General features: G+C 44.1%; 1 protein-coding gene across 1 annotated transcript; it reads right to left on the minus strand.

Annotated features, from left to right (window-relative positions):
- Positions 1 to 755: 755 nt before the first annotated feature.
- LOC120985982 lies at positions 756 to 7,113 on the minus strand. Its single transcript, XM_040414229.1, has 12 exons — positions 7,076 to 7,113; positions 6,757 to 6,990; positions 6,534 to 6,640; positions 6,209 to 6,377; positions 5,274 to 5,369; positions 5,088 to 5,106; positions 4,563 to 4,678; positions 4,291 to 4,362; positions 1,334 to 1,422; positions 1,134 to 1,245; positions 945 to 1,053; positions 756 to 766 (listed from the first exon to the last, which is right to left on the minus strand). Exons 1-12 carry the CDS (start codon positions 7,103 to 7,105, stop codon positions 756 to 758), a joined length of 1,164 nt encoding a protein of 387 aa, XP_040270163.1. The 5' UTR covers positions 7,106 to 7,113.
- Between the last annotated feature and the right edge of the window lie 10,537 nt (positions 7,114 to 17,650).

The following is a 17,650-nucleotide window of genomic DNA, read 5'->3' on the forward strand; positions in this document are numbered from 1 at the left end:
TACACCGCACATGCGCACTCAGGGGTAGGTAGATTTTTCAGTGCAAAATGTTCCATCAGATCTCCCTACCCCTGAGTGCGCACGCGCGGGCACATCATCTGGAGCAGTTCAGTTGCAGAGCTGAGTGCAGGATATTGGGGACACCACATAGCAGAGCTGAGTGCAGGATATTGGGGTGGTGAGGTCACCACATAGCAGAGCTGAGTGTGGGATATTGGGGACACCACATAGCAGAGCTGAGTGCAGGAAATTGGGGACACCACATAGCAGAGCTGAGTGCAGGAAATTGGGGTGGTGGGGTCACCACATAGCAGAGCTGAGTGCGGAATATTGGGGTCACCACATAGCAGAGCTGAGTGCGGGATATTGGGGACATCACATAGTAGAGCTGAGTGCGGGATATTGGGGACATCACATAGTAGAGCTGAGTGCAGGCTATTGGGGACACCACATAGCAGAGCTGAGTGCAGAAATATGAAGTCTAAACTGCATATTAACTTAGAAGAAATAAAGTATATTTATTTGCTGGGTCAGGCTCTGCCAACATCAGGTCCCTCCTGCGCACACATTTGGGCTTCCCATCGGAAAGCTGTAACTCAATGCTTTTCTATAGAGTTTTTAAAGATCCTGGTTGTCCTCATGCAAAGCTTGAAGCTGTCCAGTGTCATTTCACGTAGTTGGACCCCGTTAACGACCTGAAGCTCCTCTAGTGGCCGTCTTGTACACCCCTGTCCTCACCTTAGGGTATCTTCATCTTATGTTGCACCTAACCAAAAAATTAAAACACAACGTGTATATTTACATTATGGTAGATCATGTTAAAATTCCCTGGAATGTGTATTTTCACATTTTTGGACTGATTTAATAATGAACACATTACTAGCTCGATTGGATCCATGATGATTTTGAGCATGAATACATATTTGCTTGATAGTAAAACTGACCTTTATACTGGAGCAGGGCAGAAGCTATTTCCAGTCTTGCATTAGCTACATCTTCTGCAGAGGTCTTCACTGCATCAATGGTTTGGGTCTTTAGAAACTCCTTTGCAAACTGGAATATAAATTTGAATATTTTTAACAGCAATTCACATTTATGAGGAATAGCTTTTACAATGGTGCAAGGATGTTTACCATCAAGATCAAAACTCCGCAGCTGCTGAAATCCTGCTGGTTGCTGTGATGCATCACCCAGGTATTCCATTGTGCTCTTTCTTCCTCGGGTATATACCTCTTCAAGAACAAACTATTAAAAAAGAAACACATAAGTTTTAATTGAAAGTAGTGACTATAAGTTTAAGTGACAAAACATGTTTCCAAGGCACGCTACTCACCTCCAGTTTTGTTGTACTTTCAAAATATAGTCAGATTCACTTCCCAGTGGGTCAATTAGAACAATAACCTTCTTCGACCTGATGACAATCTAAAAAAATAATTTTGGAAAATATATAGTTACAAAAAACAAACACCAATTTGAGAGCCCACATATTCAAAATATCAAATTTTTTATATACCATGATTACATTGTAGACACAATAAAACCCATAAAGAACAGATTACGCAGGAGAGAATATGGAAAAATGTGTGTCCCCCGATTACACTGAACTGGTAAGGACACAAAGGCAATAACAACAAATTATAACCATCATGGTTAAGTAACAAACACTGCCCAAGTCCTACACCCACCCAGCATCCATCAATAACAATCCATCTCAGAGGGCACAATGCCTAACTGTGTAATGGAGACAAGTGCCTACACCCCCGACCAGGAGTGCTAACAGCAAGTCCCCAACACACTATTACTCCTGAGCAGCCTAATAACATACACATCAATGGACGAAACTGTGGGGATACCAACCAGCGATCAGGAGACGCACCACCCCAACTTACGTTTCGCTGTCGCTTCCTCTTGGGGGCGTGAATATATATATCCCACTTTGAAGCTCTTTCAATTTTGCAACATCTTCCTGCAACAAAAATTCCTTCTTGACCCCAAAACACTCAGATATCTCCTTGGATCAAGCAGCTATAACCCAGCTAATTAGAAATGATATCCTTGTATGTTGTGTTTTTTGCAAGTAGTTATCCAATTGCTGTTTAAACATCAGTATGGATTCTGATAAAGCCACCTCTTCAGGCCTCTTTCACACTACCGTATGGCTATTTCAGTGTTTTGCGGTCAGTTTTTCACGGATCCGTTGTTCCGTTTTGTTTCAGTTGTGTTTCCGTTTCGGCTCCGTTTTTCCCGTTCTATTTTTCCGTATGGCGTATACAGTAATTACATAGAACAAATTGGGCTGGGCATAACATTTTCAATAGATGGTTCCGCAAAAAATGGAACGGATACGGAAGACATACGGATGCATTTCTGTATGCATTAAAAAAAAAAATTGCACACCCATTGACTTAAATGGAGCCACAGAACGTGATTTCTGGCCAAATATAGGACATGTTCTATCTTTGCACGGAACAGAGATATGGAAACACGGAAACGGAATGCATACGGAGTACACAGCAGGTGTGTTATGTGGTGTCATAAGGATATAGTAAAATATCTGTATGTAACATAATTACATATATTATAATAGCACATGACAACACAAGTAAAGAAAGGTAAATTAACATAGTCCTCTAATAAATACCACTAATATCCAGTGAGCGCTGAAGCTTAGAGGGCATAGCCAAAGATCTTCCATTGGAATCGTCATCTGAAGAATAGAGAGAAATCACAAAAACACATTTTATATAAAAGAAAAAAAACATAATGAGGTTACAAGGTGATTCTTTGCTGAACTCATTAGCATATGCATTCCTCTTGCAGTATTACTACCACTTCAAATTTGAGATTTGTGTGGCAATACAATGTCTTAGGGCTTGACAGGTGTGTGTCTAGATCTGTGTTTATTGATGCATTGACACATTATATTATATACAAAAAAATTATAATATATATATATATATGCACACGTACAGTATGTATACATGTATATATAATATGTGTGTGTTCATTATATATATATATATATATATATATATACACACACATACATATATAATATATACATGCACACACAGAGTAGTAGTAGGAGGCAGTAGTAGTCCCAGTAGTGATAAGAGCACTCGAGGCTGTGACTCATAAGTTGGGAGAGTGGCTTCAACAGATTCCAGGTGGGACATATGAGATTGCTGTCCAGAAGAGTGCACTTCTAGGAACAGCAAAGATACTGTGCAAAACCCTCATACTCCCGAGAATGAGGAATAAACATACCACCCAGGAGGTGTTAATGTGTGTGTATGAATATGTCACGGCTGAGAGTGGGGGAAACTCTCAGCCGTGTACGATGTAAGAGGATGGATGGTAGCTGCTAGGCCAGGAGCACAGGATCAGGGAGCAGGTCACCTCCTATCGCGTCCCTAATGCTGACCCTGACTCCTAACTGTATGAGCCAACCCAGATGGTAGGAAGGCTCATACTCTGTAACCTAGGGTCCCTACTATCCCTCAGGAAAACCCTGTGCTAGGAGCAGGGTAAGACGACCTGTTCCTCCAAGACACAGACGAACAGGGGTCTCACTGGCCAAGCTGCAAGGAAGGGAGAACATATACAGACATATGGATATGGCAGGTGAACTACACCAGTTCCAAACCTACCTGCCACAGCCTTGCTGACTGGAACCCATGCACCAGTACTGCTGTCCACACAAACACTAAGGACACAGCACACCACAAATCACACAGGTAACCAGGACATCCATAGCTGCAATAAACATAGAATGGATAACAACATCAACTTAACATCATGCATAACTTTTATGACCACAAGGGTGGCCCTCACTGGACAGATGGTATAAGACCAGGAGGATGACTCCAGCATAAACATGGCAGGAGTACTCCTCAGACTTCTGGCATCCAGCAGGAGCTAAATAGCCCAAGCAGCCACACCCACACACACCAGAAAAGGAGTTAACCCTTTCATCACCAGAGAAGGTAAGTGTCACTTAAAGGAGAAGTGTACACAGAACAAACTCCCTAACACCAAACATGTGAACACTTAAACTCACGCGTTGCCAGAGGCAACCGCATGCCGTGACAGCGAGACGCCTAGCCTCCAGCTCCAGCACTGCCAACAACCATATGTTGCCAACGGCAACCACGCGTGAGGCAACAAACCCAGAGCCCTCACCTGTAGTTGACAACAAAGAACAACCCGCTGACAACTGCATGCGACCAAAGAGTCACGACCATTACCATGGTCGTGACAGAATAGCTGTTATGGAGACAAATAACTAACCTTTTCAAGTCTATCGAATATTCCGGAAAATAATGCCAATGAAATGACTGCATCCAACTGGTGAATAGGTTCCTGTTTAAAAAGATTAAGAGTTATAATGTAGAATAACAAAGCCAACTTACAACACAAGCATACACTAATTCACACTTGCCTGATGCTTTTCAACCAAGTGATAACAGTATGCATTAATCACCTGCATTATAGAGAAAGAAAAATAATTTTATTTTTCATATTTTTGCTTTTTGAACATTTTCAACAGTGAAGACTCTTACCTCATCAACCAGCCATTCTTTCCCATGCAGCGTTTTAAAGGACGAGATATACAGTTGGTAGGGTCCAACAACGGCTACCACCGAGCCGTCATCTTCAGCACTCCACAGCCCTTTCACTGGAGGAAAATAAAAAAAGAAACTTAAACTGCAGTTAAGTTATTGTACCATCAGGACCCAAAGCTAATACAGGTCGAGTATGCCTTATCTTCAAATTCCAAAGTAAACCAAAGCACTGGTTCCAAATACAGCATCCAATCTGCATGAGCTCTCCTTATAAATGTAAATATTCCGAAATCAAAATCCCCTATGTTCAAAGATATTTGTGATAAGGGGGTAACTCAACCTGTACAGGTTCTTTGGTAGTAACTTGGAAGGCTAATAAAATCAGAACATAATGCCAAACAGCGGCAACTTTCAACAACGGCCAGAATGGCCAACTGAATGAAAAGGCCAGGCCAACAGGGCACTGCCAATTAGATGACCAACAGGGTCAAACTAGGAAATGTAGATCTTTGCAAATGCTACCTCTGTCTTCTATGCTCAGCTGCAAATTCAAAGATGCAGAAGGCTTAAAAAAAAACAATATTAAAGTTAACGAACTACATTTTGTTATATAGTACAAAAATAAAGAATATGCTGAGGATACAGAAGAAGCACACTATATGCAATATAGGTGTATGTAAGCTATTCAGGTAGGGAGTTCAGTTGTACCTCCATAGTGCTATCCTTTTTCTTTGGGGCAAATGGAATCACAGAGGGCCTTTGTGGTACATTGCATACACCAGTGTCGATTTCAATATTTGACAGCTGGAAAACAAATTGTTTAAATAAATGGTAACACAATACAGTATGAATAATAAAACAAAAAAAATCAACTTTCGTAGTACAGTTTTAAAGGAAAAATGAAACTGATGGTTATGAAGATTAAAATGCTTAAAGGGAACCTGTCACCGGGATTTTGGGCATAGAGCTGAGGACATGGGTTGCTAGATGGCTACTAGCACATCCGCAATACCCAGTCCCCATAGCTCTGTGTGCTTTTATTGTGTAAAAAAACCCGATTTGATACATATGCAAATCAACCTGAGATGAGTCCTGTCCCTGAGATGAGTCCAGCGTGAAGGAGCCCAGCACCGCCCCGCTTGCGCATCGCGAGATTACGGCGTTCTGGCCTTCTGACGTCGGGGAGCAAGGAGGAGATTCTGAGGATGCGGGGCGGTGCTGTGCTCCTTCACGCTGGACTCTTCTCAGGGACAGGACTCATCTCAGGTTAATTTGCATATGCATCAAATCGGTTTTTTTTCACAATAAAAGCACAGAGAGCTATGGGGACTGGGTATTGCGGATGTGCTAGCGGCCATCTAGCAACCCATGTCCTCAGCTCTATACCCAAATCCCGGTGACAGGTTCCCTTTAAAGAAACAAAAAGAACATGTTTATTTGCATATGCACTAAGCAAACCTTAACAGGTAATAGTGTAACAACAAATAACATTCAAATGTAATTTGCCACATAAGTGGAATAAAGCAAGTAGTCTGAATCAGGTGAAATCTGTATATACAAAACAATGAGTCCATGTAACATAGGCAAATATTTTACTGTGGCCGTCACAGACAGACAGAAATAAAATAAAAACAGCTACTCACCGGCAGTTCAACAGGAACTTCACATGGGAAAACTGCCTCCCTCCCATACATGAGAAGAAACGGAGAAACTTTGGTTGTGCTGTGGGGCTTTGATCGGATCGAAAATAATATAGGTTCCAAATACTTGTCCCAGTTGTTCTGTTTTTCATTGACAAATTTAGATAGACCTCTAGAACGAATACAGAAAAAAACACATTTACAAAGTAATGTTAAATTTATAGCTCTAACCACTAATAGAAACAAGTGGAATGTAAGAATAACATTAGTTAAAGTGAAACCTGTGAAGCAAAGTTCTAATAAAACCCTGAATGAAAAGTTAAATTACCTCTTAATATTGTCAATTGTTCTCTTATCCACACCGTGTGTCTGCGGATGATACGCCGCTGTCACGCTTTTTTTTATGTCTAGAAGACTGCACATCTGGTCATTAAGCTTAAAAAAAAATTAAATAAAAATACATACAGGTATATAAAATTCTCATTTAAATAAAAAAAATGAAAGGTTATTACATCAGTTGGACATGTATGGTACATGGAAAGTAAACATACTTGATTCACAAATTCTCTGCCCTGGTTAGAAAGTATCCTTTTTGGGCAACCGTGTCGGTATATCATGCAACAAAGATGACGTCCCACCTCGGCAGCAGTTTTGGTCTTCATAGGAAAAGCCTCTACCCACTTGGAGTAGTAATCTGTGGCCGTTAAAATGTATTCGAAGCCATCCACTGTCTTTGGCATAGGGCCCATCATGTCAATTCCAACCAGCTCCCAGACATTAGACACCTAATGGGAGGAAAAAAGATATATATACTTATTTGCAATAGACCAATGTAATAATAACTGATGTCATTATATAGTAGACATTTACCTTAAAGCACTGTAAAGGCTTTCCAACCATCTGGCAGTTTGCGCATTCCTTGATCTGTAAGAAATCAGTTGTTAACCCGTGTACAGTATTCATAAAAATTGAAAACCCCAAAAATTATTAGTGTGTACCCAGTTCTCAATATCTTTTGTCATTCCAGGCCAAAAATATTGGGAGGAGATTTCCAACCGCGTCTTGTTAATCCCTGAATGGCGACCAATCAGTGCAGAATGAAATTCAAAAAATATCCTTCTCGCTTCTTCTTTGCTTTTTAAGACAGTTTTTCTGCCGACAAAGAGCTTTCCTTCTGTAATAAAAGGAAAAATTCAAGAGCAACATTCTTATAAAACAACTAACATTGCTTATATTGATGATACTCACCCTTTATTGTATATTTGGCAGTGGACTTTCGAAAGCATTCTCTCTGCGACTCATTATACCCGGATGGGTAATCTCCTACTGAGAGGAATTGGAAGATTTCATCATACTTCTTCTCCATACCTAGAAATGTAGAATACAACTCTTAGGTAAACTATTACTATCCTTCACAGCCGTCAATAGCCATCTGCTCAGATTAATAAACCATTATTAATAGTTTATTAATCTGAGCCCCCCAATATAATGCAAAGTCTCCCCCCAAAGTACTGCACAGCCCCCAATATAATGATGCAAAGCCTCCCCCCAAAGTTCTGCACAGCCCCCCAATATAATGATGCAAAGTCTCCCCCCAAAGTACTGCACAGCCCCCCAATATAATGATGCAAAGTCTCCACACCCAGTACTGCACAGCCCCCTAATATAATGCAAAGTCTCCCCCCAAAGTACTGCACAGCCCCCAATATAATGCAGTCTCCCCCCAAAGAACTGAACAGCACCCCAATATAATGCAAAGTCTCCCCCCAAAGTAATGCACAGCCCCCCAATATAATGATGCAAATTCTCCCCCCAAAGTAATGCACAGCCCCCAATATAATGCAAAGTCTCCCCCCAAAGTAATGCACAGCCCCCCAATATAATGATGCAAATTCTCCCCCCAAAGTAATGCACAGCCCCCAATATAATGATGCAAAGTATTCCCCCAAAGTTCTGCACGGTCCCCCAATATAATGATGCAGTCTCCCCCCAGTACTGCATAGCCCCCCAATATTACTTTGCAAAGTCTCCCCCCAAAGTTCTGCACAGCCCCCCAATATAATGATGCAAAGTCTCCCCCCCAGTACTGCACAGCCCCCCAATATAATGCAAAGTCTTCCCCCCAAAGTAATGCACAGCCCCCCAATATAATGCAAAGTCTTCCCCCCAAAGTAATGCACAGCCCCCCAGTATAATGCAAAGTCTCCCCCCCCAGTACTGCACAGCCCCCCAATATAATGCAAAGTCTCCCCCCAAAGTAATGCACAGCCCCCCAATATAATGATGCAAAGTCTCCCCCCAAAGTAATGCACAGCCCCCAGTATAATGCAAAGTCTCCCCCCCAGTACTGCACAGCCCCCCAATATAATGAAAGTCTCCCCCCTAAGAACTGCACAGCACCCCAATATAATGCAAAGTCTCCCCCCAAAGTAATGCACAGCCCCCCAATATAATGATGCAAATTCTTCCCCCAAAGTAATGCACAGCACCACAATATAATGATGCAAAGTCTCCCCCCAAAGTACTGCACAGCCCTCCAATATAATTATGCAAAATCTCCCCCCAAAGTACTGCACAGCCCCCAATATAATGATGCAAAGTATTCCCCCAAAGTTCTGCACGGTCCCCCAATATAATGATGCAAAGTCTCCCCCCCAGTACTGCATAGCCCCCCAATATTACTTTGCAAAGTCTCCCCCCAAAGTTCTGCACAGCCCCCCAATATAATGATGCAAAGTCTCCCCCCCCAGTACTGCACAGCCCCCCAATATAATGCAAAGTCTTCCCCCCAAAGTAATGCACAGCCCCCCAATATAATGCAAAGTCTTCCCCCCAAAGTAATGCACAGCCCCCCAATATAATGCAAAGTCTTCCCCCCAGTACTGCACAGCCCCCAATATAATGCAAAGTCTCCCCCCAAAGTAATGCACATTGCACAGCCCCCCAATATAATGATGCAAAGTCTCCCCCCCAAAGTAATGCACAGCCCCCAATATAATGCAAAATGTAACAGAACGCCTGGCATCCCGACTGAGTACCTCCGTTGATGGATGCTTCCCAAGGGCTCCAAGCACTCCACTTGACACTGTAAGCACTGCCGACCCCACGAACTGCCGGACCTACGACAAGGCTTCCAGGTTCCAGTGGGTGAACCTCTCTTCCGTCAGATAGCGATGCAGGAACAGCTCTTAAAAGAGCTCAGGGATTATAGCCAGGTGAGTATACAGCGTTCAGTTACCCAAACACCAGCCTCAACATGAAGGGTAAAACAGGAACTCCTTTAATGACCACCCAAGCATTTCCTTTTATACACATTTTCCAAGAAGGTTACCACCCCCGTGGACCTTGTTGGGAACTGAGGACATAAACATAGCAGCCAATCATTTACAGTTTTACAGTTTAAACACATTTGTGTAACTCCAAAACTATACATCCAACAAAATACACTGGGCATTATCTGTGACGCAATTACAAGAATACAATGGACATTGTCTGTGACGCGATTACAAGAATATAATGGTCTAACCTAATCACTCACAGGCAGAATACACACATTTTTCCCCAAAACAGATCCATACACTGGACGGCAAAACACTGCTGGACAATTTAAGATGGCCGCCGCCACATGTTTGAATCTGTTCCAGTTAAAAGTCCAAGGGGCAGAAACAGTGCCTTTAAAATCCATTATGACCAAATAGTGTCCCAGGGGCCATAGTCACAGGGCAAGAGGCTGGTAAGCAGGCCTCTACAACTCCCAGTGGCGAAGGTGCTTTCCCCAAAGTTCTGCACAGCCCCCTAATATAATAATGCAAAGTCTCCCACCAAAATTCTGCACAGCCCCCCAATTTAATGATGCAAAGTCTCCCCACAAAGTTCTGGACAGCCCCCCAATATAATGATGCAAAGTCTCCCCATAAAGTTCTGCACAGCCCCCCAATATAATGATGCAAAGTCTCCCCACAAAGTTCTGCACAGCCCCCAATATAATAATGCAAAGTCTCCCCCCAAAATTCTGCACAGCCCCCAATTTAATGATGCAAAGTTTCCCCACAAAGTTTTGCACAGCCCCCAATATAATGATGCAAAGTCTCCCCACAAAGTTCTGCACAGCCCCCAATATAATAATGCAAAGTCTCTCCACAAAGTTCTGCACAGCCCCCAATATAATAATGCAAAGTCTCCCCCCAAAGTTCTGCACAGCCCCCAATATAATAATGCAAAGTCTCCCCACAAAATTCTGCACAGCCCCCCAATATAATGATGCAAAGTCTCCCCACAAAGTTCTGCACAGCCCTCCAATATAATAATGCAAAGTCTCCCCCCAAAGTTCTGCATAGCCCCCCAATATAATGATGCAAAGTCTACCCACAAAGTTTTGTACAGCACCCCAATATAATAATGCAAAGTATCCCCCCAAGGTTCTGCACAGCCCCCAATATAATGATGCAGTCTCCCCACAAAGTTCTGAACAGCCCCCCAATATAATGATGCAAAGTCTCCCCCAAAGTTCTTCACAGCCCCCCAATATGATGCAAAGTCTCCCCCCAAAGTTCTGCACAGCCCCCCAATATAAATGATGCAAAATCTCCCCACAAAGTTCTGCACAGCCACCCAATATAATGATGCAAAGTCTCCCCCCAAAGTTCTGCACAGCCCCCCAATATAATGATGCAAATTCTCCCCCCAAAGTTCTGCACAGCCCCCCAATATAATGATGCAAAGCCCCCCCCCCCCAGTACTGTAATATAAGAAAATTTAGACTAAGGCTCCATTCACACGTCTGCAAATGGGTACTCATCCGTTCTACAATTTCGCGGACCCATTCATACCCACACAGTGTGCTGTCTGCATCCGCATTTGCGGAGCGTGGCCCCGATCTTCCAGTCTGTAGCTCCGCAAAAGATAGAACATGTCCTATTCTTGTCGGCAGCTGCGGATAGGAATTTAAGAATAGGAATTTCTATAGGGGGTGCCGGCCGGTGTGAATGGACCCTAAAACACTCAGAATCACAGGTGTATGTATAATGGTGTGCAGCCATTTTTTATCAACCATGTTTGCTTCATGGATATGCACCTGTGATTCTTAGTGTTCTAGGCTAAATTTTCTTGTAGTATTAATTGAGGGTAGAGCCTCTTTTAGAATGAACACGCCCATCTACCTGGGGCTTCTGAGCAGAGTACGTATGTAGCTGGTCTCTACACTGTCCTGAATATTGTAGGCTTAAGTAAGTCCAAGAGAGGCGGTATATTAGTGTTAGGGACCCATCTGCGGAAGCCACCTTGACGCCTTGTAGATGGGCCCAACATGTTAAAGAGCTTCCATTAACTTATTTATAGTAGGTATAATACCACTTTGATTTAGAATGATCCCTATTTCTTAGCTCTAGTTTTTGCATGTGTAATGGTGTGCAGCCATTTTTTACCCCCCCCCCAGTACTACACAGCCACCCAATATAATGCAAAGTCTCCCCCCTTCCAAGTACTTAACAGCTCTGCTATATGGTGTCCCCCAAGTACTTAACAGCTCTGCTATGTGGTGTCCCCAATATCCTGCACTCAGCTCTGCTATGTGGTGTCCCCAATATCCTGCACTCACCTCTGCTATGTGGTGTCCCCAATATCCTGCACTCAGCTCTGCTATGTGGTGTCCCCAATATCCTACACTCACCTCTGCTATGTGGTGTCCCCAATATCCTGCAATCACCTCTGCTATGTGGTGACCCCAATATCCTGCAATCACCTCTGCTATGTGGTGTCCCCAAAATCCTGCACTCAGCTCTGCTATGTGGTGTCCCCCCAATTACTTAACAGCTCTGCTATGTGGTGCCCCCAATATCCTGCAATCAGCATTGCTATGTGGTGTCCCCAATATCCTGCACTCAGCTCTGCTATGTGGTGTCCCCAATATCCTGCACTCAGCTCTGCTATGTGGTGTCCCCAATATCCTGCACTCAGCTCTGCTATGTGGTGTCCCCAATATCCTGCACTCAGCTCTGCTATGTGGTGTCCCCAATATCCTGCACTCAGCTCTGCTATGTGGTGTCCCCAATATCCTGCACTCAGCTCTGCTATGTGGTGTCCCCAATATCCTGCACTCAGCTCTGCTATGTGGTGTCCCCAATATCCTGCACTCAGCTCCGCTATGTGGTGTTCCCAATATCCTGCACTCAGCTCTGCTATGTGGTGTCCCCAATATCCTGCACTCAGCTCTGCTATGTGGTGTCCCCAATATCCTGCACTCAGCTCTGCTATGTGGTTTCCCCAATATCCCGCACTCAGCTCTGCTATGTGGTATCCCCCAAGCAGTGGTGTGCCTAGGGTATTTGGCCCCCGGGGCGGGTACTTTCTCTGGCACCCCCCTTTCCCACTCGAAACCATAAGAAACTTTAATTTTACATTTAAATATACTGAAATATTTATTTCGTTTGAAATAACATTTTTTTAAGGCTAGTAAACAGAAAATTGCTTGTAAATGAAAATTTAACCCCTTAAAGAATAACTCACATTTAGACCCTAATTCCAATTTACATATATGTAGTTACTAATAACATATTCCAGAATTAGTTACTATTAGACTGACTTACCCCATATTTAATAAGATTCAGCCCTTAGCAACCAGTCTGCATGAAACTGCAATTTCACTATTCAGTTAAGATGGCCGCCGCTGCCCTCACCCTGAGGCTAATCCTGCCTGCCCTCACTAGCCAGTAACAAAAGCCCCCCAAAAGTGTCAGTAACCAGAGCCCTCCCCCCTAAAGGGTTAATCTCCTGCAGCACAAAGGGGTCCTCTTACCACATGTTGCTTTCATTTATACACTGAGCAGATGGCAGATCTCCCTTCCCTGGTCTGCGCTGCTTCGGCTCTGCATCCTCCAGCTCTGCTGAGTGAGGGAGCGTCTGCCAAGTGCATGGACAGGGAGAAGTGCACACAGCCCAGGCACTGTTATCAGCTGCTGGGGAGGACCTGGCTTTAATCATTTACCTACAGTCCCTGGCTGTCTGTAATCTGACCTTGCAGGCTGCTTCTGCGTCCTCCCTCCTTCAACACAGAGGATAGCAACCTGATTTTAAGCAGAGGTAAAAGTAGGCAGTACAGGGAACTAAACTGTTGAAATAAGGGGTAATTGAATACACAGTGAAAAGTTTAAATAGGGCCACCAAGGAGATATTAATCACCACAATCCAATACTCCAAAAAAAAGTATTGGACAGCTCCCCAATTTAACCGCCTCCGGACCGCCTAACGCAGATTCGCGTTCCGGTGGCGGCAGCCCTGCGCACAGTCACGCATCTACGCGTCATCTCGCGAGACGCGAGATTTCCTGTGAACGCGCGCACACAGGCGCGCGCGTTCACAGGATCGGAAGGTAAGCGAGTGGATCTCCAGCCTGCCAGCGGCGATCGTTCGCTGGCAGGCTGGAGATGTGATTTTTTTAACCCCTAACAGGTATGTTAGACGCTGTTTTGATAACAGCATCTAATATACCTGCTACCTGGTCCTCTGGTGGTCCCCTTTGTTTGGATCGACCACCAGAGGACACAGGCAGCTCAGTAATATGTTGCACCAAGCACCACTACACTACACCCCCCCCCTGTCACTTATTAACCCCTTATTCACCCTTGATCACCCCTGATCACCCCATATAGACTCCCTGATCACCCCCCTGTCATTGATTACCCACCTGTCATTGATCACCCCCCTGTAAAGCTCCATTCAGATGTCCGCATGATTTTTACGGATCCACTGATAGATGGATCGGATCCGCAAAACGCATCCGGACGTCTGAATGAAGCCTTACAGGGGCGTGATCAATGACTGTGGTGATCACCCCATATAGACTCCCTGATCACCCCCCTGTCATTGATTACCCCCCCTGTCATTGATCACCCCCCCTGTCAGGCTGCATTCAGATGTCCGTATGATTTTTACGGATCCACGGATACATGGATCGGATCCGCAAAACACATACGGACATCTGAATGGAGCCTTATAGGGGGGTGATCAATGACAGGGGGGTGATCACCCCATATAGACTCCCTGATCACCCCCCTGTCATTGATCACCCCCCCTGTCATTGATCACCCCCCCTGTCATTGATCACCCCTCTGTAAGGCTCCATTCAGACATTTTTTTGGCCCAAGTTAGCGGAAATTATTATTTTTTTCTTACAAAGTCTCATATTCCACTAACTTGTGTCAAAAAATTAAATCTCACATGAACTCACCATACCCCTCACGGAATCCAAATGCGTAAAAATTTTTTGACATTTATATTCCAGACTTCTTCTCACGCTTTAGGGCCCCTAGAATGCCAGGGCAGTATAAATACCCCACATGTGACCCCATTTCGGAAAGAAGACACCCCCAGGTATTCCGTGAGGGGCATATTGAGTCCATGAAAGATTGAAATTTTTGTCCCAAGTTAGCGGAAAGGGAGACTTTGTGAGAAAAAAATAAATAAAATCAATTTCCGCTAACTTGTGCCAAAAAAAAAATATTTCTATGAACTCGCCATGCCCCTCATTGAATACCTTGGGGTGTCTTCTTTCCAAAATGGGGTCACATGTGGGGTATTTATACTGCCCTGGCATTCTAGGGGCCCTAAAGCGTGAGAAGAAGTCTGGGATCCAAATGTCTAAAAATGCCCTCATAAAAGGAATGTGGGCCCCTTTGCGCATCTAGGCTGCAAAAAAGTGTCACACATCTGGTATCTCCGTACTCAGGAGAAGTTGGGGAATGTGTTTTGGGGTGTCATTTTACATATACCCATGCTGGGTGAGGGAAATATCTTGGCAAAAGACAACTTTTCCCATTTTTTTTATACAAAGTTGGCATTTGACCAAGATATTTATCTCACCCAGCATGGGTATATGTAAAATGACACCCCAAAACACATTCCCCAACTTCTCCTGAATACGGAGATACCACATGTGTGACACTTTTTTGCAGCCTAGGTGGGCAAAGGGGCCCACATTCCAAAGAGCACCTTTCGGATTTCACTGGCCATTTTTTACAGAATTTGATTTCAAACTCCTTACCACACATTTGGGCCCCTAGAATGCCAGGGCAGTATAACTACCCCACAAGTGATCCCATTTTGGAAAGAAGAGACCCCAAGGTATTCACTGATGGGCATAGTGAGTTCATAGAACTTTTTATTTTTTGTCACAAGTTAGTGGAATATGAGACTTTTTAAGAAAAAAAAAAAAATCATCATTTTCCGCTAAGGGCTCTTTCACACTTGCGTTCTTGTCTTCCGGCATAGAGTTCCGTTGTCGGGGCTCTATGCCTGAAGAATCCTGATCAGTTTTATCCTAATGCATTCTGAATGGAGAGAAATCCGTTCAGGATGCATCAGGATGTCTTCAGTTCCGGAACGGAACGTTTTTTGGCCGGAGAAAATACCGCAGCATGCTGCGCTTTTTGCTCCGGCCAAAAATCCGGAACACTTGCCGCAAGGCCGGATCCGGAATTAATGCCCATTGAAAGGCATTGATCCGGATCCGGCCTTAAGCTAAACGTCGTTTCGGCGCATTGCCGGAGCCGACATTTAGCTTTTTCAGAGTGGTTACCATGGCTGCCGGGACGCTAAAGTCCTGGCAGCCATGGTAAAGTGTAGTGGGGAGCGGGGGAGCAGTATACTTACCGTCCGTGCGGCTCCCCAGGCGCTCCAGAGTGACGTCAGGGCGCCCCAAGCGCATGGATCATGTGATCACATGGATCACGTCATCCATGCGCATGGGGCGCTCTGACGTCATTCTGGAGCGCCCCGGGAGCCGCACGGACTGTAAGTATACCGCTCCCCCGCTCCCCGCTCCTACTATGGCAACCAGGACTTTAATAGCGTCCTGGGTGCCATAGTAACACTGAAAGCATTTGGAAGACGGTTCCGTCTTCAAATGCTTTCAGTACACATGCGTTTTTCCGGATCCGGAGTGTAATTCCGGCAAGTGGAGTACACGCCGGATCCGGACAACGCAAGTGTGAAAGAGGCCTAACTTGTTACAAAAAATAAAAAGTTCTATGAACTCACTATGCCCATCAGCGAATACCTTAGGGTGTCTACTTTCCGAAATGGGGTCATTTGTGGGGTGTTTGTACTGTCTGGCCATTGTAGAACCTCAGGAAACATGACAGGTGCTCAGAAAGTCAGAGCTGCTTCAAAAAGCGGAAATTCACATTTTTGTAACATAGTTTGTAAACGCTATAACTTTTACCCAAACCATTTTTTTTTTTTACCCAAACATTTTTTTTTATCAAAGACATGTAGAACAATAAATTTAGAGCAAAATTTATATATGGATGTCGTTTTTTTGCAAAATTTTACAACTGAAAGTGAAAAATGTCATTTTTTTGCAAAAAAATCGTTAAATTTTGATTAATAACAAAAAAAGTAAAAATGTCAGCAGCAATGAAATACCACCAAATGAAAGCTCTATTAGTGAGAAGAAAAGGAGGTAAAATTCATTTGGGTGGTAAGTTGCATGACCGAGCAATAAACCGTGAAAGTAGTGTAGGTCAGAAGTGTAAAAAGTGGCCTGGTCATTAAGGGGGTTTAAGCTATGGGGGCTGAGGTGGTTATTGATGCAAAGTCTCCCCACAAAGTTCTGCACAGCCCCCAATATAATGATGCAAAGTCTCCCCCCAAAATTCTGCACAGCCCCCAATATAATGATGCAAAGTCTCCCCATAAAGTTCTGCACAGCCCCCAATATAATGATGCAAAGTCTCCCCACAAAGTTCTGCACAGCCCCCCAATATAATAATGCAAAGTCTCCCCCCAAAATTCTGCACAGCCCCCCAATATAATAATGCAAAGTCTACCTACAAAGTTCTGCACAGCCCCCCAATATAATAATGCAGTCTCCCCCCAAAATTCTGCACAGCCCCCAATATAATAATGCAAAGTCTCCCCCCAAAGTTCTGCACAGCCCCCAATATAATGATGCAGTCTCCCCACAAAGTTCTGAACAGCCCCCCAATATAATGATGCAAAATCTCCCCACAAAGTTCTGCACAACCCCCCAATATAATGATGCAAAGTCTCCCCCCAAAGTTCTGCACAGCCCCCCAATATAATGATGCAAATTCTCCCCCCCAAAGTTCTGCACAGCCCCCCAATATAATGATGCAAAGCCCCCCCCCCCAGTACTGTAATATAAGAAAATTTAGACTAAATTCTCTTGTAGTATATATTGAGGGTAGCGCCTCTTTTAGACTGAACACGCCCATCTACCTGGGGCTTCTGAGCAGAGTACGTATGTAGCTGGTTCCTGCACTGCCCTGAAAATGTAGGCTTAAGTAAGTCCAAGAGAGGCGGTATATTATAGGCTACTTTCACACTAGCGTTCGGGGCTCCGCTTGTGAGCTCCTTTTGAAGGCTCTCACAAGCGGCCCCGAACGGATCCGTCCAGCCCTAATGCATTCTGAGTGGGTGCGGATCCGC

The sequence above is a fragment of the Bufo bufo genome, chromosome 1, assembly GCF_905171765.1.
Source record: "Bufo bufo chromosome 1, aBufBuf1.1, whole genome shotgun sequence".
Lineage (NCBI taxonomy): Eukaryota > Metazoa > Chordata > Amphibia > Anura > Bufonidae > Bufo > Bufo bufo.

What these genes read in the sequence shown, in the direction of transcription:
- LOC120985982 (XM_040414229.1), bottom strand. Translation starts at nt 7,105, where the DNA reads ATGGTTGGAAAGCCTTTACAGTGCTTTAAG. An exon ending in AAGTTCCTGTTGAACTGCCG is followed by an intron (nt 5,370 to 6,208) that starts GTGAGTAGCTGT and finishes TTTGTTTTCCAG; the next exon opens with CTGTCAAATATTGAAATCGA. An exon ending in AAGAATGGCTGGTTGATGAG is followed by an intron (nt 4,363 to 4,562) that starts GTAAGAGTCTTC and finishes CTTTTTAAACAG; the next exon opens with GAACCTATTCACCAGTTGGA.